The sequence below is a fragment of the Globicephala melas genome, chromosome 10 (assembly GCF_963455315.2).
Source record: "Globicephala melas chromosome 10, mGloMel1.2, whole genome shotgun sequence".
In the NCBI taxonomy this organism is placed as follows: domain Eukaryota; kingdom Metazoa; phylum Chordata; class Mammalia; order Artiodactyla; family Delphinidae; genus Globicephala; species Globicephala melas.
The window spans coordinates 37,272,017-37,292,394 of record NC_083323.1 but is presented as its reverse complement, the minus strand read 5'-3'; the positions used below and the strand labels follow the sequence as shown (position 1 = coordinate 37,292,394).

Genomic DNA, 20,378 nt, shown 5'->3' with positions numbered 1-20,378 from the left:
AGGGAATAAGGGAATGCATCTTCTTCTGCATAGCTCCAAATGTCTAAATCTAGCTGGCCCCTAGTCTTAAAGAACTAGGTTCAGGAATTATACTACAAGCAAAGGAACGACAGCAATATCTTGGATAAGACAGAGTGTTAAATATATGGAGATGCCTCTTCTCTGTTAACCTGCTGATGAGGAAGGGCTCTGGACTGATGTACTGGGACACATGTTTTCTTGCAACAACAGAAGTATCACTCAAAAACCGTTTCTTGATTTACTCTAGATATGAAGAAGATAGAATTTACCAAAACTTTCTTTTATCTCACAGCCTGCTTCTTTCTGCCACAATCGCAAGAAAACATCAGAGTAAAATCACAAGAATGCCCATGGGTCCCTAGATGAAGCAAATATTCTCTTTATAAGTTATTCAAGACTATTGGAAAACTAGGATGTCAGGAACCGGTCTTTACTTGTCTCTAAAAATACTATCAAGTTAGCAGTGATTGGATTAAGAGCCTTCTGGTTTAACTCTCTTACCTCTAACCACGCGACTACAGTGGGCCCATCCCACTGCGCAAAAGGTAATCCCTTTCTCCGAGCTTCTTCTAGAAGTTCATGCCTGAAGTATACAGCAAAGATTATTAGTCAGGTAATATGGGAAAAGACGGCTGTGATTATTTTTAATCACAATATTTTTTAAAAACCCAATAATCCTTTATAAGCTTTTTATGAGTTAATACAGAAATAACAGAAATCCTTCTTCCTTTGAATAATACATGCAAATCATCCATTGATTTTATTAGAAATGAAACACTGACATCTAAAAATAATTTTCCCCAACACTTATTCACTAAAATTCAAACATTAAATGTTAATGGACTAAGAAGCTGAATTTTATTATCAGCAAATATCATATTCCTTAAACAAGAAACTGGCCCACATATGCGTGTTCTGGCATGCACTACAGGATCTAAATGAGTTTTCTTCCATCTGTCTTGCCTGTTTCCCTTATTATTTCAGTAGTAGATAAATGCCTGTTTATAGAGGCGGAAGATCAAGTTGGTCATTTTAGCCCCATTCAAGTGATATGCTTGATTTTAGTATGCTCTCTGGGTCCAGGTGGCTATCTTAGGAGTTAGCTTCTTGTATAGACTACAAAATTACTTCTCATTTGAAGAGAACTCCGAGGTAAATTGACTTCCATCACTACAAAGCAATGTAAGGTGTAAAATTCAATAGTACACTTGTTTCCATGTATAATCACTACTGGTTTTAATGAAAGCAAAACATCTCAATGACAACAAATGGTTGTTTCTGATAACAAAAAGTTGTAAAGAACCTTGACAAATGCATCTTCAATCACTATTTCTACTACTGACCCTTGACATCCATCTACAAAACCAATTTCAGATCGCTCATGATTGAAATAGCAAGTTTCTGTTTTCTTTGAAACTCAAATTGATATATATCTGGCCAGGACTAGATTGGAAAATATATTCTCTATTACTTAGATGCACTGATCCTACACACACATTTTTACACATATTGCTTTATGTTGACTGTGTGTCTTTCATGCTTAGGAACTCCAAAATGAAGCATTTAATTATTTCCTACTACCAACTGATTAATTGTTTATTGTGGTGGACTATAATATGTTAAAATATATGATAAAAATGTCTTTTAACACAAAAGCTTTCCGTGTCTGTGATGGATGCTACCAAAAAAAAATGCAGTGTGACAAAGAAACAGGGAGGCAAAACAAAAATTAAAGTTATAGTAGATGAAGAGACACATAAATCAAACTGCTCTTTCATTTCATGGGATAGCAAAGAAGCATGTGTAAGCTATTCAGCACCTGGGAAAGGGAACAGCAACACTGGTGCCATGAATCCAAGGTGAAACTAGAGGGACTCCCTCACCTGGCTTGCTCTACCCTCACCCATTCCCTCAGGCTTCCCAGTGACATTCCTTCATTGAATACCAGATTTGAATAGCATAGTCTCACTGTGACAGATATATTGACAGAAATGGGTTGAAGGGTTAAACAACCAACCATCAGTTACTTATTGAGCACCTATTGTGAGCTTAGACCTGTGGAAATACAGACATGCACCCAGTTTTCCAGGAGATCCCTGGTTACATAGAAAAAGCAAACACATGAAATTGTTTAAAAACGTAGTACAATGCACAATTACATGCCAAAACTCAGTGAGGCATATTCTGAGGGTGAGGGTTTTGGAGAAGGGGTTAGTAGCAATGGAAATGATCAGTGAAGGCTTTATAGCAACTGAACTGACTTCGAAGGGCTGGTGGGAAGGAGTTACAGATGATGTTCCAATCTGGATGAGCAGTAAGGGTGGATGGGCAGAGGCAGGACTGAACACAGAATACGTGCAAGAAAATTTAGAGTAGGCTTCCACAGAGCCAAGAGCATTATTGAGAGTTGTAATATTATATCCATTAGGGAAAAAAATACTTCCAGTTATGTGACAGGTGAGTGGCATTAAAGGGGAAGAAACAAGTACACATTTACAACTGTTTTTTGCTACATTTAGCAAAAAAGCAAGTCAATATGCACTCAACACCTAGAAAGCACATAACATTTTCACAAGTGAATTACATGAACTGTACATACGCCATTTTTGAAAACTAGAACATTTTAATTCTGACTAGTTCCTTAATAAAAAAAATGTACCACATGAGCTGGAGTGATCCTATTAAAAGTTAAATTGGATAATGTAACTTCTCTGCTCATAACTTTCCAGTTACTACCTGTCTCACTGAGAATAAAAGCTCATGCAGCTGATAGGATCCACCCTACCCTCTTCATCTTTCTGACTCAATTCCCATCTCACTCCGCAACACCAGTTTCCTTGTTGCTCCCTGGAAACAGCCCAGGCCTTTTTCTGCCTCAGGACCTTTGCATCTGCTGTTCCCTCTATTTGAATGCTTGTCCCCTCTATCTTCACATGCCTTACTCCCTCACATACTTTAAATCTTTACTCAAATGTCTCCTTCCCTCTGAATATCTCTTCCCCTCCTTCCCATAACAGCAAACAGACATTCTTTATCCCCATTCCTTGTCTTATTTTTTTTCCATGGCACTTAGCTTCTAACATACAGTGTCATTTACTCCTCAATCTGTCATCGCATGAAAGAAAATAAGCTCAAGGAGGACCAATGTTTCATATACATACTCTGTTCAGAGGTGCATTTGAAGCATCTAGAACAAAATCAGGCACCAAAGAGGTGCTCTGTAAATAGTTGTGAATGTTGAACATGTCAGCCAGTATTTACATTTAGCTGCTTCTTGTTTCAGCAACTTGCATCCCATAACGTATTTTTTAGTCCATTTTTTTAGCCACTTCGTCAGCATAGCACCCATTCCACACGATTCTAAGAGTCTGATCTGGTTTGCGACCCCTGATAGGAATCTGGTTGAGGTAATCCAGTGTGTTCAAATAATCCTTTTCTCTTTTTGAACAGAAATTTATCATACAATTGTTTGAGAAGTCATTGGACGATGTAAACCTTGGAAAAGTTTTCCTTTTTTTTGCTTTGTTTATTGTGTTTAAATCACAAACTCTCATAGCACAATAACTTTAGTAAGAGTTTACAAAGATAATGAAATAAGGGGGCTCAAGTCCAGTGGATTCTGCCCTTTGGTCCTCAGCTTGCAGGGCTGAATCCCAAGTAGAGGCCTTTGAAATGACACACTTGAAACTGTGAGAAACAGGCCAGATTGGAGTGGATGGCTGGATTTTACTCTAGGACTGTGTGCTACATGATGTTAACTCCAGACCTGCTTTTCCTTAACCCAAGGGCAGTTTTTATTATGTAAAGAAATGCATTGAAATTCTCAAAGCAATATTACATTTAATTCTTCTCTATTACAAAAAAAAAGTCTGCATTATACAGAATTTATAAGAGACATATATCTGGGCATATTGGCTTGAGAGAGAGGCACTGTTAGAAAAATAAAGCAATATGGGTAATGCTCTAATTGTTGGAAATCACTGAGTTTAATACATGATGATTTCATAACATTATTAAGGGCATGTATAGCATTAATTTCATGGGGCCATGCTTGTTGTCATTAGATATTTTGAAGTCACTGTCAGAAAAATATTAGAAATACTAAATATAAAGCTGATTTGGCCCAAACAGGCATTTTGTATATACTGGTGTTCTCTGTTCGTCCAGTGCATGTGTAGAAATTTATGCATTCTCTCTGTAACCCAGATTCAACCTTTTCAAAGGTTCAGTGACAGTTCTTCCAGAGCGATGTCATGATCACATTCCCCAGTACACATCTGCGTCTGAAATTACTGTCTTTCTATTCAGGCCTGAAGAAACATTTTTGCCTCCCTTCCTTCCTTCCCTCCATCCTTCCTTCATCCCTTCTTTCCTTCTTTCTTCCCTCCCTTCTTTCCTTCCCTCCCTTTTTTCCTTTCTCCCTCCCTCCCTCCTCTCTTTCCTTCCTTCCTTTCTTTTAGACAATCTAATATTTAACCATCCTTTCCCCTCAAATCACTTATACATTACTATAGTTAAGGGCACCCATTTTTGTTTTAAGTTTTAGACCAGATTCAGTAGCACTTCCTTCTAGAGGAAGTTTCAGGTACAGGATTGTCATTTCCTGTGTGGAAACAAAAAAAGAAAAGTACTAATTGTAAGGGAAGGTCATTTTGAATCAGAAAAACTTGTGAGTCACTGAGTATTTTCAGGGAACACATTCTTGTCTGCAATAAAGAATACCATTAGATTCCCTCCAAAGGCCTCAGACTCTCTTGATAAGGGTGTCAGTGAGTTACTGTAAATGGAATGTGACACATTAAGAAGGCCCAGCATTTGGGGAATGCTCAGGTGTGTGAGTAATTGGCAAGTTCATACAGAAATGTGCAGAGGGCAGCCTGCACTTGCCTGTGCCTGCTCTGAAGACAGGAACGAAGTGTGGGCAGCCTAGTAATGTCTACACCCAAGGATTTCTAGATAAAGGATTGAGAATGTCTAAAAATGTAAATAAATGAAGGGTATTTTCCAGGCTTGTAGCTCCTAAATACTAATCCAGACTAATTTAAGCAAGTATGATTTTGCTTAAATGATTCCATCCAAATAGAAATGTCTGGCTCCTCCTTTTCAGGTTTTATGTCTTTCTCCAATTATTTCAGTCTTGACCTCATAGGTAGAGTATGCTTACATTTCTAAGCTCTGTTTCCTTCACACTAAACAACATCCACATACCTTCCTGTCTTGTCTTCCCACTCACTTTATCTTGATTTTCGAGACACAACAAAAATACTTCCTCTCAGAAGCCATCCTACCATGGACCCAGGGGCAATATTTACTACTTATTTTTATAGGCCCCTTAGTACTAAACAATTTTCCCTAGAATAGCTTTAACATTTTATTGAGTCAGAGATTTAGCCAGTTTTATTTTTTGTTTTGAGGACAAAAAACAGATACATGGTAGGTCTACAAAAATCTAATGACTGACTGCCAAACCTAGTCCGGGGGCATACAAAGTCCCTGTTCTTGTACCCTTACAGTTTGGGAGAACAACTTGTAAATCAACAAATTCAATAAGATGATAAAACTCTGAGAAATGAAATTCATTAGTTACTCAAAAATTCATAAACTATGGGGGCAGGAAAGTCTCCTTTTCCATATTTTTCCCAATGTGGGTGGTTCATTGCTGTCAGTGAAAAGAGACTTTATTGTCAGACCACTTAGCCTAGGATGCTATTTTGGGACTGCCAATTTTCAACATGACTGTCTAAATACCATACGGTACCATTTCCTTTGTCACTCAGACTGGTCATTTCAGTCACCCTCCATTTAATGCCTGTCAATTTCCCATTCATACTTTGCATTTTATCTTTTTTCACTTTCTATTTTCACTGCCATTATTCTTTTTTTCTGTCTTTTAACTGGCCCCACTCTCCAAGCTTCTTACCCTTGCAATTCACTGCCATGAAAAAAATCTGCTGTCATGGCAAAGTAGGTAATGCAGTGGGCTCTGAAGTGGGAATGCTTGGGCTGGATTCCTGGTGCCCTCCCTTCTTAGCTGTGCATCCAAAGACAAGTCACTTTACCTTTTTGTGCCTCAGTTTCCTCATCTGTAAAATGAAGTTGATAACAGTACCTACCTCAGAGGGTTGGTATGAGAGTTGAATAAGAAAATATATGTAATGTGATGACAACAGTGACTTGTACAAAGGAAATAGCCAATACGTGAGCTATTTATCATTGCACTATCCTCTGAAAACCCTTCAATGGTTCCTCGAATGCCTAAAGCATAATCCTTCACCTGGATTACAAAGACTGAAATCGGTTTAGTCTTGATTTTCCTTTCTAATCATCTTTCCTTATTTTTCACTAGAACTGAAAACCTACTTTGGCAAATAATACGAATAATTCCGTCTTTGCAAGTACCATTTTCCAGAGTTGGTAAGTTCTTTCTCTTCTTCCTCCACTATCAAAATCTTACTGTTTGCCTGAATCATGAAACTTCCTTTTATTTTTGATCATCCCAGATCCCACAATGACTTTTTTATCTTTCAAAATCTGGAAACTCATAGTGTCAGCATTGCTCATAAAGACTGTTGATGAGCAGCACACACATGGGCCTCATCTCCCACCCAAGACTAAAGTCCTGGAGATGAGAGTTTGCTCTTCTACTGTACCATGCATTTTTCTTTGCAGGATCTAGCCAAGAATATCTTTTGCAAGATTGCTATTTTGTAATCCATGAACTCTCAGTGCTGACAACCATCCAGGATCCTTGATCAAAGGGCAGCTTTTAAGTATTCTATGTCCTTGTTAATATCCAACTACTTATTACATCTTAAAAAGAAGTAAGAATTTTGCTTACCTGTTACACAGATTGGCTGCAGGAAGAAATAAAAGTGCCCTCTCTAACATTAAATATGACATTTTGTAAATTGATCAACTATTACCAAAGCTTTTGTTCAAATTCTCATTTGTAGATCATGGAAATGAACTCCCAGAGTCTGCCTCTCCTTTGGTATTCCCTACCTCATCCTTGTTCCAACTTCCAGAAAGACCTTTCTAAACACAAATATTTTTGTTAGAGTTGCCTGCTTAAAAATCTCCCCCTTGAGGTTTTTAAGCAGGCAACTGAAAATATAGGTCAAATATCTTAGTTCCACTAAAAAGACCCTTGGTGATCTGGCCCTTGGCTATCTCCCAGCTTCTTCTGCTCAAGCAATACTGAAATACTTGCCATTTTCCACATACCTCATTCTGTTTTACCCTCTATGACTTTGTATATGCCTTCTTCTTCTGCCTAGAGCATCCTTCTTCGCATCATAATTGTGAGAAACTCACACTTACCTTTCTGACAAAATTTATGCTTTATCCTTCCTGTTAAGATGCCAAGACCTTTCACAGGGAGAATTAATTTTCTCTTCTACAAAAATATTATAACTTGTATATACTCTAGTTATTGCACTTACTATACTTCTCATTTAAAATTGTATTTAAATGTAATTAAATAAGTTGTATTACAATTGAATACAGTGAGTACTATAATAGAACTTTATCTAATATGCTCTCTTATTCATATGAACCACCTCATATCTTTCTAAGATATAATATCATGGTTTGAAAGACCAAAGTTTCTATATGCAGGCAAATTAGGGTTTAGATCTCAGATAATAACAGCTAACATGCATATATCACTTACTATGTGTGAAGCACTATCCTCAGTGCTTTATATGTGTAAGTCATTCAATCTTCACAACAATCCAATAAGATACATATTGATACACATTTGCAGATGAGGACACTGAAGAAAAGAGGCCGCTTGGAGCACAGAGTCGGTGAGTGCAGAGCCAGAATTTGAGTGCCAGTCACCTGGTCACACAGTCAGCCTAACACCCCACACTATCCTTTAGCTAATTAACCTCTCTGAACTTTTCATAACCGTAAAAGGAAGAGAGTAACAACCACCTCTTTTTTAGAATTAAAGACAATGATAGTTTCCCACCTTTATTTCTCTCCTTTTTTTCATTCATATTTAGGCATACATTTATGTGACTTCCTGGCTAATATAGATAGTCTTTACCCCCTCACTATCACACATTTCAGTCCTCAACCCTGTAAGAGAAAAAAAGAGCTATGACTTTTCTTTTCTTGCTGTTCCCTACTACAAACAGGCTCTGAATCTTGGCCAGAGGAAGGAGGTTAGCCCCGTTTATACAATCAGGATGGAAAAGCTGAATTTGTTGTAATTTGTTTCAGTTCAATTAATTTTGTATTATTGTAATACAAAGTAATTCTCTGGTTGAATAATTTATCTTTAGGGCTTATTTACTTACTGAGGCACACAACAAGTACTCACTTACTGATACAACCGGGAGAAATAAGTATGTGGCTCGATAAGAACCAAGAATGAAATATAAGTCAAAATAATTTGACAATTGAATCTACTTCTTAAAAGTGTAGCACAGAGAATAAATCTTCCCTACATAATATAACAGTAAATTTCATAGACTTCACACCATTATTAATTACAAAATGTATCTTATTCCAATAAACGTCAAGAGGGTAAATAGAACATGATCTCCTCAAATTTCAACCAGACAATGAGCTATAATCTCATCATTCAGAAATCTCTATCTGTTGATCAATTCCATGAAAATTAAAATTACATATTTGAGAAACTGTTTGAAATTCTGGTCAGGAAATATGGTGCCACTTCAAATTTTTTAAATTCTGTAAGCTGAAAATGTATATATTAATTAACATAATTATCCTAAACAGAAATATATTACAAATCCCAATCAGCTGCTTCAGACATTGATTACCTAAGTAAACACAGTTAGCTCCATAAAATTAAGAGTTTCAGATCCGACATTAACAAGGTTGACTTGATTTTGAAAGCACCGCATGCTGCGATTTTGTATGTGTGTAAGTGCAAGTGTGTGTGTTTGTGTATCCTGTTATGGCACATTTTACATTTAAGTAGTGTTTTATTTAGGTTCTCAGAATACATGCTAAGTTGCTTGAAATTATTTAATTACATAAAACCAAAGTTCATTCATGTTGAAACCTTTTTTTCCCCTGCAAGCTACTTGAAATGGAGGGCACAGTCTCAGGAAAGAAATTTAATTTATTTGTGAATTTGAGTAGGGGTTTACATAATTTCACTCCTCATTTTATTTTGAATTTAATCACTTTCAAAACCATTGAAAAGGTATAAAAACACACATGCACGCACAAATGTGATGGAGCAATACGGTTACTCATGCTGTTATTAAAAACTAGAGGGGCTTGTATTACTTTCCAGTAAACAATTTCACTTTTGCAAGACACTGTGGTTTGTTCTTCCCAGTCCCTTCCTGACTGCAAATTGGGGACTTACTGGAGGAACATTGGTAATTTTTCAGGTTTATATGGATGCCATTTAGACTAGATGGCTTTAGTGCTTCATCTAATTTTGAGCCCTCTTTAACTCAGATTTGAAGTTTATAGTTTCTATGCTTCTGAGATTATTCATATCTTCTCATACTCTTGTGAGTATTGGGAAGTTGACAGTAATTTTAGAAAGTACACAGAATATAAGTCAGTCACTCGAAAGTATGCAACAAACACATGGGAAAGTTGGGGCTTAAAGTCTTGTCTTCTGATTCCTAATTCAATATTCTTTCCACTTCAAATCTTCCCACGTCTTTACTATGTTTGTACTATCTTCTCCTGACATTTAACCTCCTAAGCTTTCTTTTAGCAACTGTACTAAGGGAATGATTTTGAGGTCTTAAAATGTTTAAATTCCAGGAGCATGTGCAAGACAAGAAATTGAATTTTCCAATTAAGGTAATTATATCAGTTTCTTAAAGTCCATAAATATTGATGCATTATGAATCTATTATTTTTCAATATTTCATTCAAAAAGGGATGGGGGAATGAAGTTCATTATTTCAATTTCCTCATGAAACTTAAAATCATTAGGCCAATAATTCATGATAACATGAAAATAATGCTTTAAAAATCCAATGTCAGAATATCGATTGTTTTTAAAAAGTAAGATCTTACAACTTGCATTTGGCCAGCATAGTTGAATAGTATTCTAATCACAGCTTACCTTGCATTTGCAAGAACACTTCCTAGAATTTAATATCATAAATTATCCTTACTTAAGTAAACATTGCATTGTTAAATAATTAGTAATAGTAACTATAACTTAAAATTAGAGTAGGAAAAATATAACAAATATAAACCATATTAATGAACAAAGCACATGACCTTTATTGGTATATAAAATATCCATATTGCCAATTAGTGACACTCTCCACAATTCCTGAATAATTGCATCTTACTGGAGCCATTTTACTTGTCCCCTCAAAATGTTTTGCTTTAAATGTAAAAGCAAAACCTCTTTCGATCTAAAGTGTTTTGTAGCTCACCATGTTACCAATGCAGACATTTACACGAAGGTAATATTTTATAATATTATGCATAATTTGTTTTACTTTGAAGCCCAGTTGGTTTTAGAAATAAATAACAAATTCTAAGTTTAGTTCAAAAAGCAGGATTTGAAATTTGAAACAGTAATCTTAGTACTATACCTTTTCAAAGCTTTAAAAATTAACTAGTAGTATAGGAAACAAAAGAACACACAAAACCAAAGGGTTCAGCCAAAACCAAGGATTACTTTGGAATCTAAGTGTAAAAGTTCTTCCGGGGAAGAGCCAGCATTTAACCTTCTTCATGTACGTGTAGTTCTAGTAATCAACAAATAAACTTATCTCTTGAATATAATGCTGGTGGAAAACCACAAAGCACTAGGAAAAACACAGGCAGTCTCAGCCTTGCAGCACAGTCAAAAGTACTCAAGCGGCCTGCAGCTATTACTTAAGCCTCACTGAATGTCACACTAACTCCTAGAGAGTGACTTGAGAAACAGGGGAAATGTCATCTGGATTGCCTTTTGATATATGTGTAATAGAACCGAAGAAATTGAAGTGCCTGAAAGGACAACATGATTAATCTGAATGTGAACAACATTTCTCTGAACCAATGATTCCTTTTATGGTAAGGAAATGAATACACTTCACAACTTTCATTTTAGGTCAGAGGCAGTGCAGCTTGTGTTACAACTTAAAAGAGAAACACTAAAGATAAAAAAAAAAGAGGATGGTGCTGAAAATAAACATGTTCAGCAGCCATTGTGATTCAACTTACCCTGACGTGCTTTTCATGAGATGAAGAAGGACGGATGGAAAAGAAAAGCACACAAATGTTAATGGATACATTTCAATCCAAAGAAAGCCATGGAATAAAACAAGAACATCATTTCAGATGTGTGGAAGCTCAGATACCAGAAAGACATGGTATTTTTTTTTTTTCACCATGACACACATACTCACTGCATCCAAAAGCATAATCAGGCTGAGGGCAGTTCTAATAGTTGACCAGTAAGTCTGTCTCTTGAAAATGAGCCACTCTGAAACATGCATGACCACATTTTCCCAGCCTCTAGTAAACCCCTGGAGGAAGTCAGGCAGCTTGTTAAAGAATTTTTTTTGCCTCAGGCTACTGTTTACAAATAGAAGCAGTAACTTACTAAGTGGTGCTCAGATTCTCATACAGATTTATAAGCTTACTGTTAGAGCTTAAGAAAAATACAGCAGACTTTTGGAAAGGCAGCAACTTGAAGAAAGCACTGGTTTGAGGGCCAGAGTGTCTGGATTCCAGTTCACATACATGGTTTGGTCAAAATCACTAGTAGGTTCTGATGTTCAATCTCCTGAACTTAATTTGAGGCAACAAGAAATTTGTACATTCCAGATCCATAATTTTATAATTCTAACAAGTGCTGTAACAATAATAATTATGTGCCAGTAATCAGATCATGAGAAAGTATAAAAAAATTCTATCACTCTTCTTCCCCTGCCACATGGAATTCTGCCTCCTCTATTTGAACTGCCAAAATAAATGTTGAGCTGTGCTAACTGGGTGTCTTTCAGTAGAAGCATTTATTTATCTGGACAGATGTTCATAAATGTTGCTCTGAGGGAGAAAATGAACTAGATTGGTTCACCAATGCTACGAAAAATCCTCACAAAAACGTAGATTTAAATGTAGTGGTTGAAGTAGCCCACTTGTTCCCTGGATAGAATAGAGGCACTGGGAAAATATGGAATTTAAATAATCCAACAAAAGGCCATGAGAATATTATTTAAAATTTTCTGAACAAGCATAATAGATTAATTCTTAGAAAAATAAAACTTACTATAGCTCATAAAATAGAGTCAATATAACAAAATATGAAGCAGAGATTCCTATCTAAGAAATGAGGCAAGTTAGAGAGCTCCCTTTTTTATTGCACAATCATTATAAAGAAAAGCTGGACGTGTGATGCCACACCCTGCACATGCCTCCTCCAAACACATTCATTCAGAGAAACTGTGTATTCTTTCATTAAATGTGCATTTTAGAGAAATGCATGTTCTTTGACCTTAGCTGCAGAACAGCTGTGGCAAGCTCTTTAAATTTTCACATAAACGAAAACATAATTGTCCATACAAATTGGCATCACAATGGCCTAAGAAATTTAAGGCATATTTCTTACATCATATATGCAACATAAAGAAAATTAAGACCCAAAAGAGATACATTCCAGGCGGTTAAAGTGGTTTTCCTGTCAACATACCTGTGAACATTTTGATGAGTTCTGAGAAAAGGGCAATTTCTGTGCTCTTCATGAAAATTGCCAAAGTATTTGGGGCCAGTTATTACCATGGACAAAGTAATCTTCCTCAGTCTACTAGCTACCTAGGAATTGCTCTCCAATAAAACAAGTTGAACAAATCTGCACACAGTGGAATATTAATATTTCTCACATATTTATCATTTTTAAAATAGGAAACTTGTACCTATAGAAATACCCTGAATATAAAACATAAGAGAAATGATGAAAATAAACAGGAAACACAAATATAAAGGCATCACTCAAGAAGTATTGCTTAAAGTTCTAATATATATATCGATGTATATAAGTTATCTGACTTTTCATAGTTTTTATGAACTTTCTTCTCCTCTATAGTCAATTAGTTTAAGAGCAATACTGAGCAGCTATTTCAATTTAGTAAGTATTTCAGCTCACGACCTTCAAAAAAATATGTTCTGCAAAGAATCGTAAATGACTCTAAGAGAGTTTGTGATAATATATTATAAATTCATATCAGAGGTAATATATATTTGCATAATTTTTTTGGTCTGGATAAACTGATTTTTCTTCTTATAAAAATTGATATTCTTTTTTACATGCAGTTATTTACAGGAACATATAACCTCTTATTCTTTTTCTTTCTACTCCAGATTGTCAAGGTTACGAGACTAGCAAGAGAGATTCTGGTCAAGAATTAACATTTTTCAGTTAAAGACCACTGTAAGTAATAGGCAAATAACAATTTTTCATTGACCTAGAAAACAGGTTTTAAGGTACCCACTAATGAATAAGATCAATCCAGTTACTGGCACAATATTTTCCTTGGGAACATCAGCATACATCCAGACACAAACAAGAAGACATTATCAACTAACGTATATCTTATATTCCAAAACAGGATTCTTAAATGTTTAAGTTTCCTCACTTTAATCTTCTAGATCTCTTACTGAATGAATGGGCCTTCGGTTTATAAACTAGCTAACCTTGAATGTACAACTCCATATTAGAAATAATTTACTAAATGAACTCCATATGTGGAATATAGTTGCCTCTTGCTTCTTAAGGTTCAAGTTGGTGACTCAGAAATTTTAAAAATCAATTATTAACACCAGATTGGGAAGTGAACAGGTAGTAACTGAAGTGGAAAAGTGGAATGAAGAAAGGATTTCTTTCAATAGGTGAAACTTGATAATGTTTTAATGCTGATGGCCACAACACCGAAGAGAGCAGAATTTGAACGTATAAGTACAAGTGGGAAACTGGCACAACGTGACAGACAAAATGGGAAAGGATGCTCTTAAGTAAGAAGAGATTAACCTAGTTTCTGTAATAAAGCAGGATGGGGGCAAGTGTTAGTGTGGATTTGGCAGCAAATAATTCAGAGGACTCAGATTGGTCTCTTTTTTTCTCTCCCTCTGAAGTAGAATGTGAACGCACCTGCAGAAGATGTGGGTTTGAGGACAGTGGAGGTCTCCAACAGAAGTTGCAGAGAGTAGAAAGAAGATTGGTGAGAGAAAAGTACTGGGATTACCTGGCAGTGTTGAATTCCCAAATGAAGCTGGTCCAAATTTCCCTGCATTAATTTTCTCCTGCAGCACAGAGGTGCCCTAATGTAGCCACGGAGAAAGAATATTCATTGGTGGCTGTAGTTATGATGTGGATGTCACCAAATGAAAGAGGAGTGATGGGCTTTAGGAATTTTTGAGTGTGGTGAAATTATGGACATAGAATTTAAGCTAAACAGGGAGAGAGAAGAGGACCAAATGGGGCTGATGCACTGGGAAAGGATAGAAGTTTTTAAAAAGACGATAGTAGAAGTTGATAAAGGGAGCTGAAGGGAGGAGATAGGAAGGAATGATATGCTTGAATTAGTAATTTTCGAACAGGAATGATTTGGGGATGATGACAAGACTCAGAATACAGCATGAGAGGTGTCTGACTTGGAGTAGAGAATGACATTGGAAGTAATGAAGCTGTGAACTTAAAGGTTAAGTTGTGAATGGTTGTTCTATGTGGATACAAGAGCACCCCGGGGTGATGGCAGAAATTGCTTTACATATAAAGACAGATGATGGGATACAGATAAAAATAAATAGCGAAGCACATTTCTAGTGATCCTTACAAATGAAAGAAAATGGTTCAAAAGTTTTAAGTATGGTTCATCATCATACTTCTTCAGAAATAATTTTTCTTTAAAGTTAATATTAATTCAAAATAGCTAAAATATTTGAGACTCTTTAAAAGAGGTTAAAAAATCTTTATTCTTCCAAGAATTTTTGTTATTCACTTGCCTAGCAATCATACCACAGTCAAGCCCCAAATTAAAATATTAAGTATATAAACTCTGAAATAAAGACATTTAATTGTATGTTCATATATATATATATGCATAAAATATAACATATATACACATACAGATTTTTGAATGAAAAGTCTTTTGTTATAGAACTATGTTTTATAAAATCCTAGCAATAGGATGTAATCAGTGGCCTTCTTAGAAATGTGGAAACAAGGTAGAGAAGCTTGCTTCCTGAAAGGCTAATTTTAAATAACTATGGGAAAAAAGCACATCTTCAAAGTCCTTATAAAAATTACCATACAGAGCTAATATAAGAGCCTAAATTTGTGGAAATATAGAGAATACTCTCCCAATTAAGATGTCAGTCAGCATTATATTTAAATTTACCTTAATTAGTCACTTTTTTTCTTTTAATAAAGGAACTTAATTATCCTTGCTATTAGGCACTAACTTTGAACGTTTTACTGGGATGAATAACATTAGATTGAGTCAAGCACACATTTAAATTTCTTACATAGCTTATTTATTAGTGATCATTACTATTTTTTTAACATCTTTATTGGAGTATAATTGCTTTACAATGTTGTGTTAGTTTCTGCTGTATAACAAAGTGAATCAGCTATATGCATACATATATCCCCATATCCCCTCTCTCTTGCGTCTCCCTCCCACCCTCCCTACCCCGCCCTTCTAGGTGGTCACAAAGCACGGAGCTGATCTCCCTGTGCTGTGCGGCTGCTTCCCACTAGCTATCTATTTTACATGTGGTAGTGCATATATGTCAGTTACTCTCTCACTTCGTCCCAGCTTATCCTTCCTCCTCCCCATGTCCTCAAGTCCATTCTTTATGTCTGCTTCTTTATTCCTGCCCTGCCCCTAGGTTCATCAGAACCATTTTTATTTTCTTTTAGATTCCATATATATGTGTTAGCATACGGTATTTGTTTTTCTCTTTCTGACTTACTTCACTCTGTATGACAGACTCTAGGTCCATCCACCTCACTACAACTAACTCAATTTCCTTTCTTTTTATGGCTGAGTAATATTCCATTGTATATATGTGCCACATCTTCTTTATCCATTCATCTGTCGATGGACACTTAGGTTGTTTCCATGTCCTGGCTATTATAAATAGTGCTGCAATGAACATTGTGGTACATGATTCTTTTTGAATTATGGTTTTCTCGGGTTATATGTCCAGCATTACTATTCTTATATCAAACTTTGGGATAATATGTGTGGCTAATTATATCAGAAAAAAATCAACTTTATAAAGCAACTACACCACTTTGAAATTACCTCCATTTCTCATTCTTAAAAAAAGGTGTTTAATTTGAATACATTTGTTGCTCATTTTGAAGGATGGGATGGGGTCAAATAAGAAACTAAATATTCTCTATGAAAAAAATTATGTTACTCTTTTCAGAGTATAAAGAGATAGATTTTTTTTGACTCCTCATGGAGACTATTTAAAATTAGATAGGGTACTCAAGGTCCAGCTGAAAGACTGGACTACATACTCTTTAAATTGTGGTCTTATCCCGAATCCTAAATAATTCAGAGGAAACCTGCACTTTTATATACCACAGTGCTTGGAAAGCTATGTTTCTTCATGTATGGAGGAAATAGCAGTTTCTACCTCAAAATCTTTGTGAAAACTTAAAGAGAAAATACATGTAAAATGTGTAGAACAGTGCCTAGCGTACTGCAACTACTCAGTGTGATTATTAAATATTTATTACATATAAAGTAGATCATTATTACCATTACTATACAAAGGATGAGGATGAAGATGGAACAGGATATATGCACACAAGGAGACAGAAGAAGTTATAAACAAGAAATAGATATTAAGTATCCTAAGAACATAACATGTAAGATGGGAAGTAGAGACAGATAAAGCTGGTGAGATAAACAGAAACCAGATAATATAGGGATTTAGGGGCTATATAAAAGCATTTGGAATTTATCCTAGGGATGCTAGGAAATGATTGAGGGATTTTAGGCAAGTTCAGAAATATGATTTAGATAGATCTCTTTAGCTGAAGTGTGAAGAATGGATTAGAAGAAGGCAAGGCTGGAAGTATAGACATTGTTTTAGTATGATGGCCTGAGAAAGAAAAGAAGAAAATCAACATGCTTGAGAGATTTTAAAGACCTAGTATCTGGATTAATAGTACAGGGAGGCGACAGTGATCATGTATGCAGGTGCCTAGAGGAAGGGTAAGGACAAAGCAGAACGAGGGGTAAAGGCAAAGCCCAGATTTCTGGTTTGGTCATCTGGGTGAAAGTCACTGCCCTAGTTCCTGTACCATATTCTTAGTTTTTCGTCTTCTTTTTCCACCCAGCTTCTAGTCCTGTGTTCATTTATTCTGAACATATGTTTTGAGTACCTACACTATGCCAAGCATTGCAAATGTTTAAAAAAAGTGGAGATTCTCTGCATCTAGTTCTTTGAATTGTGTAGAGAATCACAGAATCCCAAGACAGGTGCAATTTAAAGAGCATGTAATCCAATCTCTCAGCTGAAATTTGAATCCCTCATTTAATAATTTTGCCACATCCATATGCTTGGCAGGTCTATGTTGGACATAATCATGAGGAACAACTCTCTTTCTAAGCGGTCAATTCTTCTCAGATCTGTGATTGTTAACAATTCTTAGACGCAGCTCAAATTTATTTGTAACAATCTCTCACTTTTGGCCCAAGATCCTATCGTGCAGTCGAAAGAATACACCTGATTGCTCTTTTTCTTCGCAGCATCTGGATCCTTGTTGTCTACACTCCACATGTCCCTAATTATTTCTAACACTGCTTGAAGACATGGTTTGGTGTCATCTTGTTATGCTGGTCAAGTTCCTCTGAATATATGTCTGAATACATCTACTTCAAGCCTATTTCCCAGAAATAACCGAATATCCAGCTATGATCTGGTCAGTGCATAGAGTTTTGGCCTTATCAATTGCTTTTGGATATTGGAAATCAATATCTTTATCAGGCATTGCTAATTTGTCTTTTTTTGGTAGAAACATTTTTCTTAGGAGCTGCAGTTAAATGATATATATCCCCCTATACACAAGTAATCAATATGTATGGTCATGAAGTTGGATGCAGATTTATGTAAATGACCCTATTAAACTTCATCTTGTTAGATTTGCATCTCTCTTTAAAGGTCTTCCTTAAACAAAATTATTTATCTAAAACTTAACTATGTCCTTTAGCTTCATGCTTTCACAAATCTCACATTCGTATTTAAATCAAATATGAAAAGGCTGAGTCCACCACCTTCTGTTTCACTCAGTCATCATCAATTCACTTATTCAGTCCCTGTGATTACAACGGTCCCACCAGTTATATTTCCATGTTGTTAGTCTCATTTCAATCTTATGTTCATTTAGAAAGTAATTGAAATACCTTGCTAAACGCAATATGGGGTATTTCAACAGCATTTTTCCTCATCTACATGTCTGGAAACTGTTTGAAAAGTTTAAGGACACAGCTTATTCTTAAGGAACTCCATTTACTCCTGGTGATCAATAATCCCCTTTCTTATTGTTCAAAAATAACCTAAGAGATGTTTCACATTTATTTTGGGAACTAACAGTGAGGTGACCAGTCTTTAGCTCAGAGAACATCCGTTAAATAAGAACATTAGGTGGCTTTAGGCTTATGACACTTTTCTCATTCTATTCAAAGACCAGAGACTTAGAGAAGGGATCATGGCCACTGAAATTCTTAAGTGCAATAATTTATTTTCATGACTGTGTCTCTATAAGCTCTTTGAAGAGTGGAACTGTATAATTCAAATATCAGTAGTTTCTAACACAGTTCTTGGGACATAATAGGCACTAAGTGAATGAGTGAAAAGTTATCATTTGCATGTTCCATTAATCCAGGATTTACTTCAATCAAGACAAACAATATGGATTTTAGTTTTTAGAAAAGGAGGTCATTCTTCTGGTACATGTAACTATCTTGAGTTTTCACTTACTATTATTAATTCTTATTTTATTCTTTTCATTTTCATGGACAGCAAATATGGAGACTATACAGGGCTTCTGGTTCTACGTACTCTGTAATCTATTAACATTGCACTGTAGGTTCATAAGAGCAGCCCTATTTTCTCCATGTTTTCTTCCTTCCTCCATATGTGTGTGTGTGTGTATATATATATATATATATAAAGAGCACATTGGTTTTCCTCAGATTCATTTTTCCTAACAAATTTCAATGGATTTTGGCCTTTAGCCTTTGGCTATTAGTATTTTTTAGGTTCAAGAAATTCTTAGAATTGTCCATGGCTGGAGCTTGGCGGGGCTATCCATGATCAGATGGCAATGATAGCTCTAGCTCCTCAGCAGAGCGGACAAACTTCTGGAATTCCAAGTAGGAAACTGACACATTTTCCCAGATAAATATTGAGAACATTGGGTTTAGGTTCTGAAATATTCTACTTTTATTAGAGCTTTTTGAGTTGGTTGCCCAAGAGTGTTCCCCTGTAACCATGTCTGTGCTAAATGAACTCCTGACTATAACTAATTGATCCAAGTACAAATATCTCTTCTACATTAGGCCAATCAGATTCTTTCACCTAAGAACTTAAAAATGTGAAATAGAAAAGATGAGTTCTTGACAACACTCTAGAGAAGTATTTCATAATCTGTCATAGTTGAAATTTTAGAGTTGTCCTGGCACTGTTGCTTCTGCAATCTCTGAGATACTCTAATATCCTACCAGTGAATTCCCCTTTTTGTTTTATTTAGCCAAATTTAGTGCCTATAACATTCTTACAAAATATATTTTTGTGGGGGAAGCAAAGACATTTACCTTCCATATATATGACCTTACTTACATGGGAAAATGTATTCAAAGCTTCTAACACATGTCTTACAAATTAACCTCTGGAATACGACTCATTTATAAGTTTAACTTGGCACATAGGCACTTAATAAATATTTATTGAATGAAAGAATGTTGTGGAGTTTCTGTGATACCTTTAATTATGAATCTTTTCAGTGACATTTATTTTGCTTAGAGATATGCAAACTCTGAAACTTACAAATGCCAAAGATTAAAAGTGCCAAGTCTCAAAACACATTGATGTCTATGCACTGAAGAAGACCCTTAGGATTGCAATGGAAATAAATTAACTAAATCTATAGAGCTTCACTTTTATGTCTTTGAAGTTCTAACATAAAGATTCATCGGTAGTGATTAACTGTGACTGTTATGCTCCAAGGATAAAACTACTTCTCTGGAGGATGCTGCCGATAGCTGAGTTGGAATGTTAATTTCATTTTAATGATGTTGAAAAATTGATTTCAAATACGAACTCCATATTCACTTAGCAGTGATATCCATTCAGGAGAACATAGCAAATCTAACATATAATAATAT

At 35.6% G+C, this 20,378-nt stretch overlaps 1 protein-coding gene across 18 annotated transcripts in view; it reads right to left on the bottom strand.

The window, feature by feature from the left end:
- PPFIA2 (PTPRF interacting protein alpha 2) overlaps positions 1 to 20,378 on the bottom strand; it is a 475,760-nt gene that overhangs the window by 36,214 nt on the left and 419,168 nt on the right. For all 18 annotated transcript variants that reach the window (XR_009565609.1, XM_060306813.1, XM_060306805.1 and 15 more), the window contains one exon: positions 523 to 604. Coding sequence is in view for 17 of the 18 variants with exons in the window: in XM_060306813.1 (XP_060162796.1) it covers positions 523 to 604 (82 nt within the window). In the remaining variant the exon portion in view is untranslated. The remainder of the gene's footprint in view (positions 1 to 522; positions 605 to 20,378) is intronic.